At 44.1% G+C, this 23331-nt stretch overlaps 3 protein-coding genes across 3 annotated transcripts; 1 reads left to right on the forward strand and 2 right to left on the reverse strand.

Annotated features, from left to right (window-relative positions):
- Positions 1-5594: 5594 nt before the first annotated feature.
- paqr8 (progestin and adipoQ receptor family member VIII) lies at positions 5595-10994 on the reverse strand. Its single transcript, XM_066697626.1, has 2 exons — positions 10876-10994; positions 5595-7552 (listed from the first exon to the last, which is right to left on the reverse strand). Exon 2 carries the CDS (start codon positions 7496-7498, stop codon positions 6452-6454), a length of 1047 nt encoding a protein of 348 aa, XP_066553723.1. The 5' UTR covers positions 7499-7552; positions 10876-10994; the 3' UTR covers positions 5595-6451.
- Positions 10995-13217: 2223 nt separating this feature from the next.
- Positions 13218-20400, forward strand: mcm3 (minichromosome maintenance complex component 3). The gene is made up of 17 exons (XM_066697637.1): positions 13218-13405; positions 14503-14615; positions 14745-14953; positions 15268-15398; positions 15542-15780; positions 15911-16019; positions 16158-16311; positions 16460-16591; positions 16799-17007; positions 17155-17329; positions 17493-17619; positions 17734-17884; positions 18120-18260; positions 18689-18795; positions 19029-19120; positions 19213-19285; positions 19554-20400. Exons 1-17 carry the CDS (start codon positions 13331-13333, stop codon positions 19750-19752), a joined length of 2436 nt encoding a protein of 811 aa, XP_066553734.1. The 5' UTR covers positions 13218-13330; the 3' UTR covers positions 19753-20400.
- A 1212-nt stretch (positions 20401-21612) lies between these two features.
- il17a/f2 (interleukin 17a/f2) lies at positions 21613-23220 on the reverse strand. Its single transcript, XM_066713213.1, has 3 exons — positions 23188-23220; positions 22278-22480; positions 21613-21853 (listed from the first exon to the last, which is right to left on the reverse strand). The coding sequence occupies exons 1-3, from the start codon at positions 23218-23220 to the stop codon at positions 21613-21615; spliced, it is 477 nt and encodes a 158-aa protein (XP_066569310.1).
- Between the last annotated feature and the right edge of the window lie 111 nt (positions 23221-23331).

A 23331-nucleotide genomic window follows, 5' to 3' on the forward strand; every position in this document is an offset into this window, starting at 1 on the left:
TACTCACCTGATTGGCCTTTAGGGCCGTGTATTATAAATGTGTTTTTACTCCCCCACCCCAACCCCCCCCACACCCTTACATGGCACGGTGCTTGTGTTTTGACTCCCTTAAAAAATGTAAAATCAAATATTTTTACTACTAACCTCCAATCCAGGCTGACCGGTTAAGATTTATTTTTAGATATGGAAACGGTGACTTAAAGCCAAAACATGAGGGTGCTCTGTGATCAGCCACAGATCGGCTCTCACATCCCTGTGGCTGTTGGCCAGAGACAGAGAAGAACCCACAGGTTGATGCAAACAAGTATTGTGTTTTTCTGTGAGGGTGGGCCAGAGAGTGAATGTGACAAGGTTTAAATTGGAGAAACATAACATAACCATCTGAAAATGGTTTAATCAGCTGCCTCAAAATTATATAAAAAAAATCACTTGAGTCAGTGACATTGAGTAACCCTTGTGCCAACCCATGTGATGTGTATATAACAGGTCACTTTACCAGGCCTCTGGATGTGACATATGTGTTAAGGTTCCTATGGGTTAAGTGACAACCTAATAATCAGTTGTCACACCAGTCAATCTACAGCAGCTTGCAGGCCTTCTCAAACCAATAAAACATTGCTGTGCTATTATAACCTGGGCTCAGACTCTTGGTCTGGTTGACCTGGCTGGCTGGGTCAAGGCCAATCCAGTCCCCATCTCTCTTTGTGATGCAGTCTGCAGTCACAGCCCCTACAGCTGTAAATTCTCAGCCTCTAGTCCTTTAGAGCTGCAATGAAGTGTTACCAAATGACCCTCTGTTTTCATACCAAGCATACTAATTGTGAATAGCTGTTGGGGGCTGACATTAAACAATATTCACACTGACAATGCTCCTGCAAAAACACCCTGCACAATCGATTCTTTGCTAGGTAGAACTTGGTTTAGTTGGTTTCAACATAAGGGTAAACTTTAAGAAGTTTGACATTGAAGAATACTTTTACCTCAGAGAACTGACTTCCAATTGACTCTTGCTCACTCACACAGTGCAAGACTGATGAGGGCACTATGGACAGAGATAAAGACCCCACTGCCTTTAGACTGGGCGTTCTAATGCCTCATTTACAGAGACATAGTCTGAATCCCAGACTGAGTTAGTTTCTTAGGTGTCACACTAAATTAAGAGGATGGATTCTGAAAGGATAGTAATGTTGCATTTAGCCACAAGGGGGAGTAAAGCGCTGTAAATGTTTTCAGTAATGCTTAATATTTCTTTCTTAGCAGTCACCCCTATTAAGGGAAATTGACAGTTTATACAAAAACAATGTTAAGCATTACAAAAGAGCAGAAATAAAATCAATACAAAATACAATAGGCATACATCCTAGTTCAAAGAGCTAACAAGTGCAGACACAATACAGTGAAGTCGTACGTGCTAAAGGGAGGGGACATAGGAGAAGTCCCAGTAACACAAAATAGGTTCCAACAATACATAAGTAAGCAGGAACATAAGGAAGCAAAGTTAATGAACATGCATAATATCAGGAGTGCTGAGCAGCCCTGGATATTAAGCTGTTGTATTACAGGTACAGTCTGAACAGATGTGTCTTGAGTGATTGCTGGAAGATGGTCAGGGACTCTGCTGTCCTGACCTCAGAGGGAAGGTCATTCCACCACTCAGGGGTCAGGGATGAAAAGGCGCGGCTCTGGAGGAGGGGGAGTGGACTGGAGAGGGGCAATTGGAATGGAGAGATCAGAAGAAGGTGAAAAGGAGGAGGGAAAGAAGAGATCAGATTTGGAAAGGTTCAGCTTGGAATGATACGAGTGCATAAAGGAGGAGATAGCAGAGAGACGGGAAGAGATGCGAGAGGGGATGATGGGGTCAGATGAGGGAAAAGACAGGAAGATCTGGGCATCATCTGCATAGAAGTGGTAGGAGAAACCATGGGATGAGATGAGGGGGGCCCAGGGAGTGGGTGTAGAGAGAGAACAGGAGGGAGTCCAGGACAGATCCATGCCATGTCACTTGGTGGGTGCGACCTTTTAGGTAGGAGGGTGGGTTTCTTGGAGGAGTGGAATCAGATACAGCAGCCAGAGTAATGGAAAATGTGGATATCAACAATTTTAGGAAAGGAGGCAGAGAGAATCAAGGGAGGAGGTGAGAGAGGAAAAAAAGGTGGAAGTAGCACAGTCAATAGATGCTTTTTACCACCTCCAAAGAAATACAAAACCTCATAAAACATAAAACATCAACTAAGTAGATATATAAACAGAACTCCAGAACTGCTGTTTTGTTTTAATTTTTAATTTTAATGTATTATTTATTACATTTCAATTAGCATGATTTGTCAGCACCATTTTGAATAAAACTAATCAAAATTTTAATGTATTTTAGTTTTTCATTGAACTTACAGTTTAGACTATGTTGCATGAAAGAAATCACACAAAGTGAGAAAGAAATACATTATTTTAGTAGATTATCACAATCAGTAATTTAGTGTTCAAGTATTTCAGTTACAATCCAGCATTTAATTTAAATGAACATAAAACAGTTAATATAAGAAAAATAACACATTTTATGGTATTCTGGCTATAAGTGTAACCAGTCTATTCCCTCCTATGGCTACACACAGTGTTTTAGAGATTTCTTGTTTTAGAATCATCACCATCATGGCAAAATTATCATATTATAAAATTATATTGTTCCCCATAGTGACTATTATGTTAGAAACAATGAATATTTTGTCTTGTTAAGTTGTCATTACTGCAAATAGATTCCTTCTAATGGCTACCCACTCACCCAACACAACTAAAAATGTGGTGAGTCATCGTCAGGTATGAAAAACAGCAGACCTGTGTGCTGTGTGTTCTTCATGCAAGGGTGAGCTCAGCGGTTAACACCCTGCACATACTTTTAACAGATTTAACACAGTAACACATCATTGTACAGAACGATGTCATGGCTGGAGTCTGCAGTAAAGACAGCACTCCCTGATGTTCCTGTTACAGCTGGGCCCTGCAGTTCCTAGAGAGGTCTTCTGGCTCTCGTTCCCACCCAGCTCCCAGGTGCTTGACTGTTCTGCTTAGTGGATTTACTGGATGAACCTGTTGTTTCTCTCCAGGCTGCAAAATGGTGTGACAGGGAGTGGTCCCTTAAAAAGCTCCTCATTCTCCTCATTCAATTTCTCCAATCAGTCTCTCCTCATCATCTGCACTTACAGGTACCCTCTTCTTTCAACAGAGGACAGAAGGGAATGATTTCTCAGCAGAATTCACTACCTCTCCTCATCGCCTCTGTTTCACCAATGCACTATACCTATCTCCTTCCATCCGCTGTGTTTGCTAATATGTGAATCAGCTCTAGGCTCACTGAAAATATCAAGAAGCATAGCACTTGTGATCTTACACAATTAACCATCAGTAAGCGACCGATATATCTCATCATCTCGAAAATTATCTCCAGTCGGAAATATCGGTCTAGTTGTAAAAACTATTTTCATCATTCATCCTGGCTCGTCTGATAGTGTCACACACACCCCTTGGTGCCTCATAATGTCTCACAGTAATCCCTAAACTGCCAGAGGAGATTTATTTAGTTAAGTGTCTCAGATTGGGCACTGAAAATGATCCACAGTGCAGTCACTTGGTATGTTTTTCTAATACTTCTTGTCTCATTTTGTTAAAAGGGTTGGTTGTTCTTTTGCACCTTCAGTTAAAAACAGTACAATGATTTCCAAAGATGTGATCACACCTGACAAAGTTTGCTTTCTTTAGATTAGATAAACACCCCCTGAAATTACCAGCAACAAAGCTAACTATAAACATCTGTGCTTCTCATTACACACATTTCTAAATGAGAAAATTGTCTAAAAGGTGAAAATTATACCTTTACACCAAGTCCATGCTACCACAGATCTTTTTGCTTGTTTATTTATAATACCTTTGTTTACCTATTCCTACTAAAAACTTAAGTGCTTCATAATGGTTTGGAGAAATACTATTAAACATGTACATTGGGGCATTTCAAACCCACTCAGCACCTCTACAAAGGTATTTTGGGTTGTAGAGCAAAACTATTCACTGAATAGTTACTAAAATTGAAAAGTTATCAACTTGGAACACTGAGTCGCTATACAGAACCAAAGAATCTTCCAATCTTCCACTAGAAATGAGGAAATCTGTTAAAAATCTTCTTGATTTAAGAAAGCATGAAATTAAGACAATCAGCAAAACCCCTCCCCGCTGCTGTGAACCTTTCATTGTTTGCTCTTTCTCTCCCCAGAAAGCAATAAGCTAAAACTATTTCTTATTTATTTTTAGTCTAGCTATAAAGGCACTGAAAATACAGCGTGCTACCTGACTGTATTTTTAGCGGCTGTAACAGAAAAATAAACATGACAGGGCCGGGGCTAATGAGTGCTCAAAATTATATTCAGGCCCATTAAAGGGATTGTGATAACACAAATACTCACAGGTAAATAACTCTTTTGAATTGAGAATTGGGACGTGGTGATACTCTGAGAAACGGAGAAATTGTGGTACATCACCCTGTTGTGTTGCATACCAGCCCGCTTCAAGCACAGGGCTTGTAAACGATACAGAGCCTCTGAAAATGCACATTTCTTAATTTAGTGGGGAAAATGTCTGATGGTATTAATAAAAAACACAGTGTGTTTGTAGAAAGGGAAGAGGTCTTCTCTCTCCTCGTGTTCTGCCAAAAATTCCAGTCACTATATTTTAGAACAATGGTGCAGAATAATGGAACACTGATACAGTGAGGGAAAATATGTGTGACTTACTGTATTACATGAAACACTGCAATCTTCACCAGATCAGAATGGTTTATGGGTAAGATAAACAGGTACAGTGAGGGAAAAAAGTATTTGATCCCCTGCTGATTTTGTACGTTTGCCTACTGACAAAGAAATGATCAGTCTATAATTTTAATGGTAGGTGTATTTTAACAGTGAGAGACAGAATAATAACAAAAAAATCCAGAAAAACGCATTTCAAAAAAGTTATAAATTGATTTGCATGTTAATGAGGGAAATAAGTATTTGATCCCCTATCAATCAGCAAGATTTCTGGCTCCCAGGTGTCTTTTACACAGGTAACGAGCTGAGATTAGGAGCACTCTCTTAAAGGGAGTGCTCCTAATCTCAGCTCGTTACCTGTATAAAAGACACCTGTCCACAGAAGCAATCAATCAATCAGATTCCAAACTCTCCACCATGGCCAAGACCAAAGAGCTGTCCAAGGATGTCAGGGACAAGATTGTAGACCTACACAAGGCTGGAATGGGCTACAAGACCATCTCCAAGCAGCTTGGTGAGAAGGTGACAACAGTTGGTGCGATTATTCGCAAATGGAAGAAACACAAAATAACTGTCAGTCTCCTTCGGTCTGGGGCTCCATGCAAGATCTCACCTCGTGGAGTTTCAATGATCATGAGAATGGTGAGGAATCAGCCCAGAACTACACGGGAGGATCATGTTAATGATCTCAAGGCAGCTGGGACCATAGTCACCAAGAAAACAATTGGTAACACACTACGCCGTGAAGGACTGAAATCCTGCAGCGCCCGCAAGGTCCCCCTGCTCAAGAAAGCACATGTACAGGCCCGTCTGAAGTTTGCCAATGAACATCTGAATGATTCAGAGGAGAACTGGGTGAAAGTGTTGTGGTCAGATGAGACCAAAATCGAGCTCTTTGGCATCAACTCAACTCAACTCGCCGTGTTTGGAGGAGGAGGAATGACCCCAAGAACACCATCCCCACCGTCAAACATGGAGGTGGAAACATTATGCTTTGGGGGTGTTTTTCTGCTAAGGGGACAGGACAACTGCACCGCATCAAAGGGACGATGGACGGGGTCATGTATCGTCAAATCTTGGGTGAGAACCTCCTTCCCTCAGCCAGGGCATTGAAAATGGGTCGTGGATGGATATTCCAGCATGACAATGACCTCGAAACCTTAATGACTTGGAGAGGATCTGCAAAGAGGAGTGGGACAAAATCCCTCCTGAGATGTGTGCAAATCTGGTGGCCGACTACAAGAAACGTCTGACCTCTGTGATTGCCAACAAGGGTTTTGCCACCAAGTACTAAGTCGAAGGGGTCAAATACTTATTTCCCTCATTAACATGCAAATCAATTTATAACTTTTTTTGAAATGCGTTTTTCTGGATTTTTTTGTTGTTATTCTGTCTCTCACTGTTAAAATACACCTACCATTAAAATTATAGACTGATCATTTCTTGGTCAGTGGGCAAACGTACAAAATCAGCAGGGGATCAAATACTTTTTTCCCTCACTGTATGCCACCTGTAAAATGCAGCAAAAAAATACTGAACATATAAATACAAATAGGCTGTGTATTGGAAAGTCGACATCTGAAGGGCTTTTCACACATAAGAGAGAGAAGGAGGGAGAAGGAGAGGGAAAGGGAGGGGCCAGAGGTGTGCATCTCTCCATCTCACTTCACCTTCTCATTCAGCCGGCGCTCAACATGCCTCAGGAGGCAGGCGGCGGTCAGGAGGCTGCAGAAGACGTGGAGGGGGAAGGAGGCACAGGCGGTCAGGAGCTCCCCGGAGCTGTGCACCTGCAGGACGGCCTCTTGGCGGCCCAGGAAGTCGGAGAAGACGGCCTCCAGCTGGCAAAGGGTGCAGAGCGAGAGGAAGAGGTGGAAGATCTGGTGTCCGTGTCCCACGATGTCACAGCGGCCAGGCAGGAAGCGCTCGGGCACCGGAACGGAGAAGAAGAAGGCGGACAGGAGAAAGAAGAGCACCTGCAGAGCGTGGAGGCCCATGGGCGGCTCGTTCCAGGGGCAGGTGAGCAGGCGGTGGGCAATGGGGCTGATGTTCAGGAGGTAGGCCAGGCTGGTGGGGATGAGCTGGCAGATCTTCCTCTTCACAGGGTAGGGCCGGCGGTAGCGGTACTTGGCGTAGCAGCAGCTGGCACACGACAGCCAACCCAGGAGGGCAGCGCCTGGCAGGAAGTAGGCCGCTGCGGGGCTCTCACGCCAGCCCCGGTCAGAGCTGTAGAAGTAGTGGACCAGGGCACTGCCGTACTGGTAGACGCTGACACCCACGTAGTCTGCGAAGTAGAGCGAGTAGTGGGCCAGCTCAGAGCGCGACTGCAGCAGGTGGGCCGCCACACTGCAGCCCAGGTAGGTGAGGGCTGAGAGCAGGTAGAGGCACAGCGGCAGGGAGAGAGCGGACAGCGCCAGGCCCGAGGCACCCGCTAAGACCCAGAAGCGAAGCAGCACCGCCAGCGCTGCCAGCAGGTGGGTCCATACATTCAGTGCCTCGTTGTGCTGCTGGAAGAGGCTCAGGAAGTAGAAGCGCCACGACTGCCCCACTGGCCGGTACCCTGACAGGATGTAGGGCTCCCGGAAGAGGCTGGGCACATCCGAGTCCCGCACTGTGCCGGGCAAGGCGGGCAGGCACATCTCTAGCCGTCTGGGCAGTCGCCGTAGCTGCTGCAGGCTCACAGCCAGGACGCTCAGGGTGGCGCCACTCATTCCCAACGCAGGTGATCCAGCAGGGGGACAGAGGAGACGGGCGCCAAGGTTGTCCTTAGAAAATCAAATGCACAAAACAAAGGATAGGTATGAGAAGAAGGCACAGAGACATCTTAAGTAAAGATGTCTGCTGAAGGTCACCCTGATTACTTTCCTGCATAATTCTGTGCTTTTACCTTGGCTTTCCTCTACATACAGCACTCATGCACTCTAGCTTCTTGTTGTGGAGTCATCATGGGCGAGTGTCATGAACTGCTGTGAATAAAGGTAAAGCCTGGGAGAGCTGAGAGACGGGAGGAAAACCGACTTCTTGCTTCAGTCAGGTTCAAGGAAAAGTCGTCCCATTATTTCACTTTTACAGGATCAGTTTAATATAAGATAAGGATGTACAGAGCGCACATGCACCCACTCTGATCAACAGTGAAGTGAACTGGGCTACACAATGCTGAAACCCTCCAACTTAAATACATCTCTTACAAGCACTGCAGCATGCATTACATACAGCTTGATCTTGTGTTCTTGCTGACCATGTTGTTGAAACATTGCCAATTGTCAACCCTTGGACCAATTCTAACATGGCCAAAGTCAACACATAAATCTCTTCATGTCACGATTGTTTTAGGAACATCTTGCGCTGAATATCACTGGCCTGTTCTAAGCTTTCCCAGCACACTGAACAAAGGTTACCCATCCTAAGACACTGAAAAGACACACAGGAAGCAGGAGTATACTGTACGTTTCAGTTTCATAGCATTAGAAAGTGAGAAAGAATGAAAAATATGTTACAGGGACAAATTAATAGTTGTGAATCAGAACTTCACATTTAATTAAATACAACTCTTAACACCCTACAACATCTTAACATCCAACTCACTCAACGTCAGATTAGCAACAAGCTGTTTATCCAAGTGTCATCATTCTGATGAGCAGGTGGGATCTGGGGCTGTATGGTTTCTTTTTTTGGGAGGAATTGCATTGTTAAACAAGCACAAATCTGAGGAAGGGCTGCTGTAAAGTTCTTTTTTAATTAATTCATTTACAAGCTGCTTGGAGTTCATCAGGACTGGGCTTTTCGCTTTTTTATTTAAGCCCCTTTAATGAAAAGAACGGGCTACATATTGGAGTGTGGCCATTCTCACTTGAAAACTGCATTTGTAATTCCTCAAACTTGGCTCCTGAAGCCGTCTCTTAATGCATGCTCTCCACAGCAGTTTCTCAGAGTTGCTGAGGGCTTCCACATGGTGTCTGGAAAGGGGTTTCTGGCACGCACAACACAGCTGCCCAACCTGAAGAAGAACAGTCATGATCCTTGTGCCAGAGGACCGATAACTGCCAGTTAGCATCTCGCATATGAACCCTGAATCTTAATCAGGAAGCCTCTTTATTTCGTGGTACGGATTTGCATTTTTACCTTCATTGAATAACCACAATGTTTATTTAGGGCCAGACCTAAAGCAAAAACCTTGACCCATCACAGATTATATTTTCTGTTCTTTCCTGTCTGACAGAGCATTCTTCCTTTGAACTCATGCAAACTCATACCTCTTCATTATGGATAATTTGTGCAAACATTTTAAGTAAATACATTTAAAATATATAAATGTATTTATTTGTGAAATGTATGGACTGGTTTAGCTAATACAATTAATATGTGTCATGATTTCAAATTATGAGAAATACAGTTTAGTTAGTTTCAGTCTATCGATAGCTGTCAAGGATTATAATTATTATTGGTTTTTAGTGAATGAATAAATAAAGAAACAAAAAACCCACAAACAATCACAAAACGTATTGATATCTTGAAATATGCAGGACATCTTTATGTTTCATGATTTTTCTCTGTTGAATTCTTCAAGGATCAAGAATCAAGAAAGATTATAGTCTTATGAATGAATGAATGATGGATGGATGGATGGATGGATGGATGGATAGATGGATGGGTGGGTGAATTACTGAATTAAAGCATAAGCAAAACAAGGTGTTGCTGGTATGAGAATAATGTACTTTCAAACATTCATATAGTCACACACAACAGGCAGTGATAAAACCCACTTGCAAAACAGCCCGTATCCACACGGGCGCAAACTTCTGTGCCTGTATGGTGACTAACTAACTCACAGGCTTGGCAATTTAAACAATTCCAAAAATATGTCACAGGGGCCACAGGGGCCACCGGCTTTAGCTGCCGAATGAAGGGAATCGAGATGGCAAATTATATCACATGAAGTTAGTTTTTACGCTATTGGCCGTTCAACTAATATGTCAGGTCAGCTGAATTTACTGGGACACACACACTTGATCAGAAAAGCACTCCAGGCTTCCCAGAGCAATATTATTTTTTATCAAACATTTTAAACAGTATGACTAGCCCACAATGGTTGGACACACACTAATGGATTAACCTAATACATGTAACTTTGTTTACAGGGATTAGTTCAATTGCACGACATTTATTTATTTGGCTAAGAAATTATATATATATATATATATATATATATATATATATATATATATATATATATATATGTTTACTTCACCAATAAATGATGTAGCTGTTTTCACTTGTACTGTACCTGTAATGCATTATACTTCATACACTGTCTAATTGTGTAAAATGTCAATAATTAAATGATGCAACATACCTAAGTATATCATTATAACTGCAAAATACATCAGACCGGTATTAAGGTTGTTTTCTTTTCTTTTAATGTAACACACAAAAACTACAAAAATGTACTCTTGGCGTATCTGTGGTCGCCTATTTGAACAGACACCTTGCTTATTAGAAGTTATACACGTCGGTGATTGACAATAGCTAGTTTGCATTAGTAGTATTTAACATTTTCCAGGGGAAACACGCCGGGAGAAGTTCAGCCAGTCTAGAAATGGTTGAAAAGCTCTTTTTGTTTTTGGTGTCCCCCCTGGACTTCATTTGAAAGTGTAAGGAGAAAGTGCTGCACAGACGTGCGCTGCGTATTAATCGAGCCAGTGTAATACCCTGCCCATTGATTCACAAATTGTCTTTTATTGAATAATGTCCTTAACAACACATTGAACAACAACAAAAATAAAAAAAGCCCCCAAAATCCAATGAAACAAACACATCCCTGCTATGGAGACTTTATTTTTAATTGGCTGCTTAATCCAAGTCACATGGAACCCAATGTTCACAACTAACCCGGTCTTTCCCCTCAGCAAGACTGACGACAAATCAATGAAAGATTATTATTATTACTATTACTAATACTTTTACTACTTTTTATACTGCAAATACCAATCAATTCATCTGTCTATATGTGGTATTGCCATCTGTATGTGCCACAGCGCTCCAACACCCCTGTACCCTAACATGCCAACCTACAAGATTGCCAGCTTACCTTTATGGCGACGGATGAATGCTCTGGTGAACAGAAGCGCCGCACATGGACACTGTCTCCCAGCTCTCAGGCCCCGGCACCGGCCGCACCAGCACCGCAACTCAGCGCAACTCAGCGCAACCCGCGCTATGGCAACTCACCACAACTGAGCCTCCGGGCGGGACCGTGAGCGCAGATGTGCGCAGTTCTGCCGGGTCTGCGCGGCTCGGCCAATGGGAGCGGTGCGATTGTGCAGGTCTGCGCAGAACTGCGGACATCTGCGCTACAACAACGCGACCGTCGATACTTGGCTTCGTCTGTTTAATGTGTGGGACGACACACCCACAAGTGTTGTCCTTCCCTTTGACACGAACATAATCACATCAGCGTCTCCACACGCCGTGCCGTGCCCTCAGCTAACAACTTTAAATGTCGGGCAGTGGAAGGAATTTAATTGTACAGCTAATCACAATTATTGTTATTTGTTTCTTAGCAGACGCCCTTATCCAGGGTGACTTACAAAACATAAGAGCATTATAAAAGTGCAATACAGTCTAGAATTACAGATCAAAACAGTACACATGACAAGCTCAAAATTACATAAGTGCATAAGAAAATATACAGTTAATACAAGTGCTACATCCTGAAGTCATAGCTAATAGCTCAGAGGAAGGGGACATAGGGGCCAACATAGGGGGGCTGAACCTGTATTTTCTCTCAGTCCCTCTAAAAATAATACGATTATGAAGTAATGGTGTGGTCAAACAGTCCAACAAAACACCGTCAACACCCCCCCCCCCCCGATCCTGGACACCGTTTCGAAGCCCCCCTAAAACTTGATATAAATGATAGTATATATAACTGATATAAATAACATGAGTACTAGCAATGTAAAAGACATGATACAAAAGTGTAAACCTATAAACCTTATAATATTTGTTTACCATGGTACACTACACTTTCCCATATTTTAGAATTATTTACCTTATTTTTACCACCATGCACTAAACTTTATATTTAGCATGGTACACCACACTACACTTTACTGTGTCATAAGTGATCACAATTCCATACAGGAGTAAGAAAAGTGTAATACATCCCCAACAAATGTCATACATGGCCAAACAATGTCATGCTTTCACCAAAACACCTTATCATACAGGACTGAAAAGACCTGCAGGACAGGGGTCGGCAGCTAGATTTGTGAGCTAATAGACTGCGGGCCAGAACATAATTACCATATAATATTACGATGGTTTTTCTGGTAAGAGAGGGGGGGAGCTGACAGTGTTTTCTCCGGTAAGAGCGGGGGGCTTTGGGGGGCCAAATAATAATGCTGCAGGCCGCCAGTGGCCTGCTGGGGACAAAACTAGTGTCCTAGGGGACAGCCAAAATGCATCCATATACATCTGCATAGTTTTTGCAAGTTTCTCTGAAAATCTTGTCATACATCATTATTATTACATATAGAATTTATTGCCTAGTCTGTTGGCCTAGATCGACATCGCTCTATATATACACCATACATACCACACTGTGCTGTAATACACTGCAATGCACTATGATGAACTGTTATGTAACACTATATTGTATTGTATTATAATGTACTATATTAGATATACTGTAACATCGCAACTACAAATCCGATCGTGTTTTCACATCCAGACCATGTTATTTTTTCAGATTTATAAACAGCAGGACAAATAACTGTCACAATATACAAGTATTTTATCAGAACGATTAGTAAAACATTACATTTTTCCATACTTGGAGGTCCCTCATAATTTGAGATCCTGAGATGTAGCTTACTTATTTAATGGCTAAACCCTGGCATTGCAGACACAGTTGGACTGAAATGTAATTACATGTTAATAGATTGTTATGTGGGAATTATAGAGCTGGGAAGTTCCTAAAAAAATACATGCACAGGGAAGCCCAGCAACAGTCTGTCTTTTATCTTTATTTTTTAACATGAATTTGTATTACTTAAATCATACTAGACCCAATATACATGTTCAACTAACTGTAAAAGTATACTGCGTATGATAATTGATCAAACAAAGTAAAAGCCGCTCAATTGTTGGCTCTACTCGCTTCGTCTCTCCAGCACTACAAGCCCACTTCCTTCCTGCGCATGTGCGTGTCGTTTCCGGTGGATTTGGCGCGCCGGGAGGCAGTGCGGACTGAAGCCGGAAACCCCCGCAGCTGCTCGCTCATTGGCTGTCCTGAGCCAATCCGCGCCACATCTCAGCCTGAGAGCCGCTGATTGGACAGTCCCGGCCAGCGCGCGCTGTATGCTAATGACCCCGCCGCCGCGGACCAATCCTGTGCGAGACGCCCGTCCGCCGTGCTCGTCTCTGGCGGGAAAACGCTGCAGTTTCGCAGAGGAGAAGGTGGAAGCAGCTCCACATGTGCACACGGTTGGCCAGATTGAATTGATACAAGTTAAAACTTAATTTAAGATCTGATTACCAGAATGGCTACCGAAGTCGTAGATGACCGAGAGATGCGAGAGGCGCAGAGGGATTATTTGGATTTTCTGGACGATGACGTGAGTACTGATTAAATAGTCAAGCAAATGAGCGGCTGGAGAAAGGGTTTCCACGCTTGTAGCCTTGAAAGGGCGTTTAAAACATGCACTAGTTTTACTGTTGTATAGAAAACTGCAATTGCGTCATGCGTCGGATGTTGTCTTGTAATATTTAACGGAATAATACTGTATATTGTGATTTATTAGTGCAATTTTTAAATATTATACCACGTTGTAGTTTAATACTCCTTATTAAGCATGGTTTAAGTTTTCATACTTAAAGGTAACAACTATTTTGCAAACCTTTAGGCTTTTTATTTTCTTCAAATTGTGTGTGCAGAAGTCTTGATATCCACTCGGGTGGATTTGATGGAGAAACGGACGAGAGCGAGACTGCTTTGAAGACAAAGACAACACTGGCATGCACTGACACACATGCGCAGAACTATAATCGTATTTTCACACAAAAAACGAAGTTTAAAAAGTTTAAGTGACCCATATTTCATTCAGAAAGCAATGCCAATCAGACCTACATTTGTTAAAGCGGTTAGGAAAACAACAGGACCCTGTATTGTTACCGAATAGTTGTTATCTTAGTGTATCATTTAGACAAGCAGTCATTTAAAACTTAGGCCTAAATTGCAAATAAACACAGATTAAGGTTATTATAGTCGTCAATGCAAAAAAAATAAATAAAAAATCCATACTCTATGGAACTAAGTCACAAGTTCAATACTAAAATCTCCCTCTCAACGTGGAGGGCTGGGCTGGGCTACTGCAGGTTTTATAGTTACCTTTCAGTTAGCAACCGATTCAGACCTGGAATATACAGCTGCTCTGACTTCTTATCCTCAGTTACTTCAATTAGTTAATTAAGACCTGAGATGAACTGAAAGCCAGACACCCCAGTGAAGCTTAACTGTCCCAGTTTAGCAATTAAATTGTTCCATTGAGTATTTGATTGTTGATGTGGAACAAAAAGAAACACCAGACAGGACTTCACCTTTGGCATGAAAAGGCGCTATATACGTGAAGCACAGCCATTGAAATGGAACCCAGTAAATTGTACAGTTTATTCTTATTTATTAATAAGTGTGTTCCTGTGCTCTCTCCTGCAGCAAGACCAGGGCATCTACCAGAGCAAAGTGCGAGACATGATCAGCGACAACAAGTGCCGACTGATTGTCAACATCAACGACCTGCGGAGGAGGAACGAGAGCCGAGCCGCGCGGTGAGCCAAACACTCGCCAAACACCCGCAGCGCTCTGTGAGAGTGTGGAACTCATCTTCCTGCAAAGCACACATCACCCCATCAGCTGTTCTCATGAGTCTTGTGTCCATCTTACCCCCACCTCTCCAGGCTGCTGAACAGTGCCTTTGAGGAGCTCCTGGCCTTCCAGCGTGCCTTGAAGGACCTGGTGGCCTCCGTGGATGCCACCTATGCCAAGCAACACGAGGAGTTCTTTGTGGGCCTGGAAGGCAGCTTCGGCAACAAGCACGTCACCCCCCGCACCCTCACCTCTCGCCTGCTGGGCAGAGCCGTCTGTGTGGAGGGCATCGTGACCAAGTGTGAGTTTTTGCCAGAAAATGTCTAAGTGTGGGAGAGGGAAAAACTGCACCAGATAGGCTTGGAACTACATGTTACATTAATCTTTAATTATAAATATTAATCATATTATTATAACGTTATTCTTGTCTGCTTCCACCAGATTCACTGTATTTACCAAACTCCTGTGACAACGCCTTAACCGTTGTCAATATAATAATTACTATCATCATCATCATTATTGATACTAGTTATACTATTAGTAGTGGAACCATTATTATTTTAATGATTATAATTCATGTTATTGGAGTTTGACACTGTGCCAACTCGTCCACAGGCTCGCTGGTTCGACCCAAGGTTGTCCGCAGCGTCCACTACTGTCCAGCCACACAGAAGACCATGGAGCGGAAATACAGCGACCTGACGTCTCTGGAGCCTTTCCCGTCCAGCTCCATCTACCCCACCAAGGTCTGTGCCCCTCGCGTCTACCTACTCAATATTGATAGCCGAGGGATTGAGGGTGTTCAGCTCTAGCAGTGTAGACAGTGGGGTAATGCATGCAAGTTGCTCTGGTTGTTAAAACGCTTTGAAAATGAACCCCTTTCCGACAGGACGAGGAGAACAATCCCTTGGAGACGGAGTTCGGCCTGTCCATCTACAAGGACCATCAGACCATCACCATCCAGGAGATGCCCGAGAAGGCGCCGGCCGGCCAGCTGCCTCGCTCGGTGGACATCGTTCTGGACAATGATCTGGTGGACAAGGTCAAGCCCGGGGACAGAGTCCAGGTGATCGGCACCTATCGCTGCCTGCCGAGCAAGAAAGGGGGCTACACCTCGGGGAACTTCAGGTACAGTGGATTCTAGCGATTCTTACGCATTTTGTGGCTGAATTAGGTCGTGGTTTTTACCGTTGACTGAACACCAGTGTAGATATCAGCCTTGCTTGACGTGCCCTGCCGTTCCCTGTCCCCTGATCAGGACTATCATGATCGCCTGCCATGTGAAACAGATGAGCAAAGAGGTGTCTCCATTCTTCTCTGCGGACGACGTGGCCAAAATTAAGAAGTTCAGCCAATCTCGCTCCAAGGTGAGGTCCAGAAATATCTCGCTCCAGTTTCGGCTTCAGCCCCGGTTTTTATAGGCAGACTGTTAGTGTAATTTATTTGTAGTTCATATAAGTTCACATCCGTCAACTGAAATAATTGCTCTGTCCTCCCCTCCACAGGATGTCTTCAGCCAGCTGGCCCGCTCCTTGGCTCCCAGCATCCACGGCCACGAGTACATCAAGAAGGCCATCCTGTGCCTGCTGCTGGGGGGGGTGGAGAAGGTGCTGGAGAACGGCTCTCGAATCCGCGGCGACATCAACGTGCTGCTCATAGGTGAGGGTTTTTTGCGGTGCAGGTTTCCTCAGAGTATGTACCAGTGGGAGCAGATTCCACCACACTGCGTCCTGCCTTGAACGAGGAAGACTGAGTGTTAAGTGCTGTTTCTTTAACTCGCCTCTAACCGACCCGTCTCCTTGTGCAGGGGACCCCTCGGTGGCCAAGTCCCAGCTCCTGCGCTACGTCCTCCACACCGCACCCCGTGCCATCCCCACCACGGGCCGGGGTTCCTCTGGGGTGGGCCTGACTGCCGCCGTCACCACAGACCAAGAGACCGGTAAGAAATCTCCCACCTTCTCAACAGAGGCCCTGACCGACCCTGCCTGTCCTCCAGCTGGCAGATAGGCCCTTTACAAAAAAATAAATATTTACATGTATTTCAGGACAGTCTACAAGGTTACCTCTCATAGCTAAACGTTTGCACAGTTTGTCACCTCGATTGTTGTTCTGTGTCTCGAATTTAAGAGAATCTTCCCCACTGCAGGCGAGCGGCGGCTGGAGGCGGGCGCCATGGTGTTGGGCGACAGGGGCGTGGTCTGCATCGACGAGTTCGACAAGATGTCCGACATGGATCGTACAGCCATCCATGAGGTGATGGAGCAGGGCCGCGTCACCATTGCCAAGGCCGGCATCCACGCCCGGCTCAACGCACGCTGCAGCGTCCTCGCCGCCGCCAACCCCGTCTACGGCCGGGTGAGTGCCAGGCTGTATGGAGCTCTGTGTGTGTGCTTTGAGGGAGTGTCGTGTGTGGAGAGTGTGCAGTGGCTACAGTGTGTAGAGTTTGAACTGGCCCATATTGGTGTTTGTTTATTGACTTATTTTCTCCTCATCTCTCCACAGTATGACCAGTACAAAACCCCCATGGAGAACATCGGGCTGCAGGACTCTCTGCTCTCCCGATTCGACCTCCTCTTCATCATGCTGGACCAGATGGACCCTGAGCTGGACCGTGAGATCTCCGACCACGTGCTCCGTATGCACCGGTACCGGAACCCGGGAGAGCAGGATGGAGCAGGTGAGGTCAGGGAGTGGGCCACTGCAGAATCTGCGGAAATTACATTAAAGGTTTTAGTGTGAGAGCCTGATTTTATGGTTAAAGCAAAGCATAGTCTTGCCATTATTTATGTACATATTTATATGCATAAAAGAATATTCACTAAACCTCCTGTGTCTCTCAGCGCTGTCCTTGGGAGGTTCTGTGGACATCCTGGCCACCGATGACCCCAATGTGACCCAGGAAGAGGAAGAGGAGCTGCAGGTGTATGAGAAGCACAACAACCTGCTTCACGGGACCAAGCGCCGCAGGTACCCAGACCGCACGCTCCGTGGTCCAGCAGCTCAGAGCGCTGAATGTACAGAGGTTGTGTAGTCTCGGCAGGGCTCTTGTGCGGATCTCAACATGTCCTGCTTTGGTTTCAGGGAGAAGATCGTGAGCATGGAGTTTATGAGGAAGTACATCCACGTGGCAAAGGTCATCACCCCCGTGCTGACCCAGGAAGCAGCCAATCACATAGCGGAAGAGTACTCCCGCCTGCGCAGCCAGGAGCAGATGAGCCCCGACGTGGCCCGGGTAAGAGCAAACCAGAGACAAAGAGCACGTTGTTTTTTTTTAAGGGAAAACAATAACATTAACCATTTGAAAAGGAATTTGGGATTTGTTAAGATGCAGTAGGATGTTTCAGCACCAAACAGAACTTCCACCGGTGAACATGGAGCTCCCGTAGGACAGTAGTCACCCCCTCCCGCCAGGCCGAGACCACACTTGTGCCTATTTTTTTTTCCTGATGTTTCCTCCTCTCCGGCAGACCTCTCCAGTGACGGCCCGAACGTTGGAGACCCTGATCCGATTGTCCACAGCCCACGCCAAGGCCAGGATGAGCAAAGCCATTGACCTGGAGGATGCCGAGGTGGCTGTGGAGCTGGTGCAGTTTGCCTACTTCAAGAAGGTGGGTGGGAGACGGAGAGAATCAGAGACGGGATTGGTTGAAGGAGGGAGAGAGGAGGTGGGAGAGAGTGAGAGATGCTTGGAGATTTTCCTCTGCCTCCCACTATCAGAAGTAATATGCATAAAAGTGGTTATTTGTCCTTGCCAGAGAAAAAAAGCAAGAAAGAAGATTGTCTGGCAATACCCACTAGGTGGCAGCAAAGTCCTCTGTGCTTTGTTTAGGAGAAAAAGACCAGTGTAATATCTGGTGTGCAGTTATATAAAACTGAAACTTAAAGCCGATTTCATTTTGTTATTATTGCTATTCAGTTACTTGGTGGACAAATTTATCTAAAACGACTTTGTCAAACACTAGTGTTTAATTTTATCATCATCGGCTTCGCCCCAGAGTGATCTAACTGCTGCTGCTTCCGTCTTTGCCGTCGTTAGGTTCTGGAGAAAGAGAAGAAACGCAGCAGGCCGGAGGAAAGAGACACTGAGTCCGAGGTCGAGGAGGATGAAGAGGGACCGGCTTCTCCCAAGCAAAAGAAGAAGAGGTATGGAACAGCAGGGCTCTCAGCATGTGTGATCCTCGTATAAACAGACCCTTTCATTTCCTTAACTGGTTCGGGGTAGGGTAGCACTTGTTGGGTGTGTCGTGTTGGGAGAAATCAGTGAGGGCCTGGCCAATAGGAATGCACTGCCTATCTACCAGAGGCACTTTAGCTGGGATTTATTCATCCATTAATCACGGACAGAGCTCCTCATCATGCACCCTTCTTGTCTGCAGAAGCCGCAAAAGCGCCGAGAGCCACCCCTCCACACAGAGCAGCGAACCCTATGACCCCTACGATTTTACTGGTGAAGGGGATGTCCCTGAAGGTGAGATCTTGTCTGTCTCTCTATCTCTCTGTCTCTCTCTGGTGCTGTGTCCTGTCTGGTGTTTAATTCTGGGAAAATGTCTGCCTTCACAGTTCAAGCCCACACTCCCAAGGCCAGAGAAGAGCCAATGGAGGTGGCGGAAGCTGCAGGACTCTCCTCTGACAGGTGAGCGCCTTATCAATGAGCTCGAAAGACATTTGGTGGTTCTTTTCAAGTTGACTTTTGAAAATGCTGGTGAGTCTAAAGTTGGTTAGTTCAGTAAAACGGATGTAATTTGAAGAGTGGGGCTTTCTGAAAGTGAGTTAAAGATCTTAATTTAACCACTTGTACTGGCGGTTGTTTTTATTATGTTACAAAAAAATAAGCAAATGAACGGAAAGGCTTTTGGCCGTGTAGCCAGAGAGCGGCGTATTCAGTGTCTTGTGCTCTGCAGGCTGAAGGAGTTCAAGGCGGCGCTGCTGGAAGTGTTCAAGGCGGCCCACGCTCAGTCCATCAGCATGCGGAGCCTGATGGACGCCATAAACAAGGGCAGCTCGGCACCCTTCACCCAGCAGGAAGTGAGCGCTGCCCTTGATCGCATGCAGGACGACAACCAGGTCATGCTCTCCAATGACATCATCTTCCTCATCTGACAGCGCGAGGGCAGCAGTGAGTGCGAGTAAAGCACCAAGCGAGAGGAAGCGCATTTGACGACCTGCATTTCAGAGTGGGCTTTCCTCAGTTGAGTCTTGTTGTGTCCATTGAGGCCTGGACTCGGGTTTGGGCTTCTTAAGGCAACCCCGCTCCTCTGTTCCTTACGGGGGGAAACCCATTTTATTTTATTTTATTTTTTCAAGTCAGAAGCCAGCGTATTTTAATTGTTTTATTTTTAATTTGATCTCCAAACAGTGTTTAAGTTATCACTCATAGTCTTGCTGTTTCCCAATCTTTAAATCATAACAGGCAGAATAATAACATCACTCTGGCTCTTGCCATTCTGCACTAAAGCATTTACTGAGAATTCACCAGCCAAGCTTACAGACTCTGTATGTGCCTTTCACCTCACAGACTTGCATTCAGTTCAAGTTGATCTAAGGACACAGTACCTTTTGGTTTTGTTTTTGAGATTTTTTTGTAAATGTAAAAAAAGTGAAAGAAATGTAAATATTTGTACCTCTGCTTTAAAATGTTTTCAAGTGTCTTCAAAAAGGAGAGAAAGCTGTAATGCTTCTCTCAGAAATCTAAAATAATTTGCTTCTGTTGCAGACAGACAAGTTTGGATTAAACCTGATTTTCTATAAGGCTGCTGGAGCTCGTCTTTCCTTCCTTTCCCCACATGACCGTTAATGTGCACAGGCAATATGTTTTCATGGCATCCGCGGAACATGCAGGATGAGAATTGTCAAGTGGACGGGAATTTCCAGTCTGTGTGTTTGTGTTAAAGTAAGAACAGAGGCGAGTTTATTTATGGATCGTTATTCAGTTAATTCAGAGGTTCCCAAACTGGGACCCCACAGGGATTTTTGTAGGTGGGGGTCTTCAGCCAGAATCTGGTTGGCATAGGGGTCCTTGGGCAGAAAAAAGGGAACCCCTGCATTAATTGGACTTAATGAGAACTGGGAACAGGGTTTGAACCAAAGCCAGAAGATACTGTCTCCTCCTGGACTGGGGTTCTGGACAGTCTTCCAGTTGCATGGCGTGCCACCCATATGAATGAAAGCTACCAACTTGTAAAATAATGTGTACACGTGCATTGAGTTCAGGGTGGCAAATTTTATTTCATACCGTCAGGAACTCTGTGAGTTTAACATTACCATAACTACACATACAGCTCTGGAAAAAAGTTCAGATATCTTTTTTCCAGAGCTGTATGTATATGTGTGAATACTTACATACATAGACACAAATGCATGTCTTCTTGATTTCAGTTTCAAAAATATTTCCCAGCGATCCACAAACAGGAATGAATTGTTAAATCTTTAAGGCACTTAAAGTGTTTTAGAGAAATTGCAATTTTGCTGAACATGAATTTTAATGACCCTGCATTTAACAATCTCACACAATGTTTGTATTTTATGGATTTTAATAAATACATAAATATATATTTTTTCAATAACATATCAATAAATAACATTGTAATAGTCTTGAATTGGTTGCATAACTACATCAAAGGGCGAATTATATCCAGAATATGAATATATACATAACATTTTTAATCTACTTCAATATATTGCATAGAAAATAATGACTAATTAAAAAACCTGTCCCCCCTCCCCATTGACCTACCCTTTGGTACTCAGTGGCAGTCCTCTGCCATCTAGGAACCATCATTAGAAAACCTTGGACGTACATAACTACTGGCTTTGGGAGATTTAGGTTTTACAGCTCACAGGAATAAGGGCTCATTTGAAACATTCATGCTAGATGTCTGTCAGGTTTCGCTTCACTTTCCGGCTCCTTACCAATTCACTGCACACTAGCCAGACTGGATTGGCTCTTGCAGGCTCCTGCTCTCAGATGACCCGGGCGTGCACACAGAAGCAGCCCACCGCGAACGTCATCCTCACCAATCGGTAGACAGACTTGCATCCAGGCTTGCTGAGCTGGAGGTCGAGCTGCAACACCATCATCTCCTGTTTGATGACCTTGGTGTTGTAGTTCATGTCCTGCTGGCCCTTGATGATGGTGCAGTAGGTGGTGCTGCATTCTGCCTCGAAAATAGTTGCCGGTATCCTTGTTACATCGTGGTTCCTCCTGGAAGAGACATGGTCTGAGTTCTGGGCAGAGTTTTACACCTTGCCCTTACTACTTACTGTCTTCTTTATTCATTAAAGCAAACATATTCAGTTGCTGGGGACCCAGACTGTTTTTCTAATTATTCCCTGGCAACACAATATCAAATACTCCTCCATACGTACATGAAAATTAAATTATACTGCCCCCAAGTGGAGTCAGGAACACAGTGTAATTATCAATTAAAATACGTTACAAAGCATGTTTGTTTCCCAGTAGGGCGATGGCACTGATGAAGCAAAAATAGCAAAACTTGACATGTATATAGCCTTTGAGCTAGATGTGTGTGTATTGTTGCATGTTAGTTTTAAGGCTTTTCTTTTCTGCTGTCATGTGAGGATGAACCTTTGTTCAGGTTATGCTACACAAATACCCCCAGAATTACCTCCATTTCCAGGGGGCGACAGCTCTCTCCAGGACGTCTCCGTGCAGAGAGTTGGTGCTGTTCCTTGAGAATCCATTCACTGGGGAATCCACGATTAGCATCACAGCATTTTTGAGCAAATTCTTCTTTGGTTTCCCGCACTGTTTCTTCTTCTTGCGTGCCTCTGCAGTCAGCAGCACAAGGAGAACCACGCAGCTAAACAACTGCAGACAGCAGAAAGACAGCAACTATCATGCACTGGGGAGGTCTCAAATTATCAAATGATGGTGTGTGTGTGTGTGTGTGTGTGTGTGTTTTAATCAGTTGCTCATGAAACTATAATCATTTATCAGATATCTTCAGAATCTGAAGAGAATTTGCATGTCAGCAAATGTGTATTAACTATCAGAAAAAAACGACAACTTTGACATGCTTTTCTGTTTGAATAATGTGAATTTGATCAAAATTCCACACATGATGTTTAAAGAAAAATCAGAAAAAACAACAAAAACAATAACAATGCCTTAATGGTTCTTCGATGCAATTGTTAGTAAAGTAGAACATTTATTTTTCTGTTAAGTACATTTATATTTTTTATCTTAGTGGTTCAGACTTGTTACTTTCAGAATGACAGGAACTCAAATCTAACTGTAGAATTATACATTTGTCAGTTGATAACATTTCTAAAATTAAGATATGAAATGTAATCGCATTCACACATGCCTTTTGCCATCGCTGATGTAAATGTTTTCCCTTTTTACCCTGGTCTTCTGTTCAGTAAGCTGTTCCTTATGTACGATACTGTCACAGTGTGCCTTCAGCTGAAGACCATGTGAGACATATCAAACCCATAAAGTGGCTTTGCTAGGAAGCGCAGCACAAATTTGATTCCCTTCACCACATGATTGCAAGTCAAAGGTTTTCAACTCACCAAACACCTGAAGGCTTTGTTCTTGAAAAACATCTTTCGAGCGCCGAAAAAGGCTGTGACACGTCTACGCTAAGCTGTGCGTTTCTCTAAACTCTGCTTTGACTGAGGTCTCCTTGATATGATCAGAATGCTTCTGTTCCTCAC

This window comes from Amia ocellicauda, chromosome 1 (assembly GCF_036373705.1).
Source record: "Amia ocellicauda isolate fAmiCal2 chromosome 1, fAmiCal2.hap1, whole genome shotgun sequence".
Taxonomy (NCBI): Eukaryota; Metazoa; Chordata; class Actinopteri; order Amiiformes; family Amiidae; genus Amia; species Amia ocellicauda.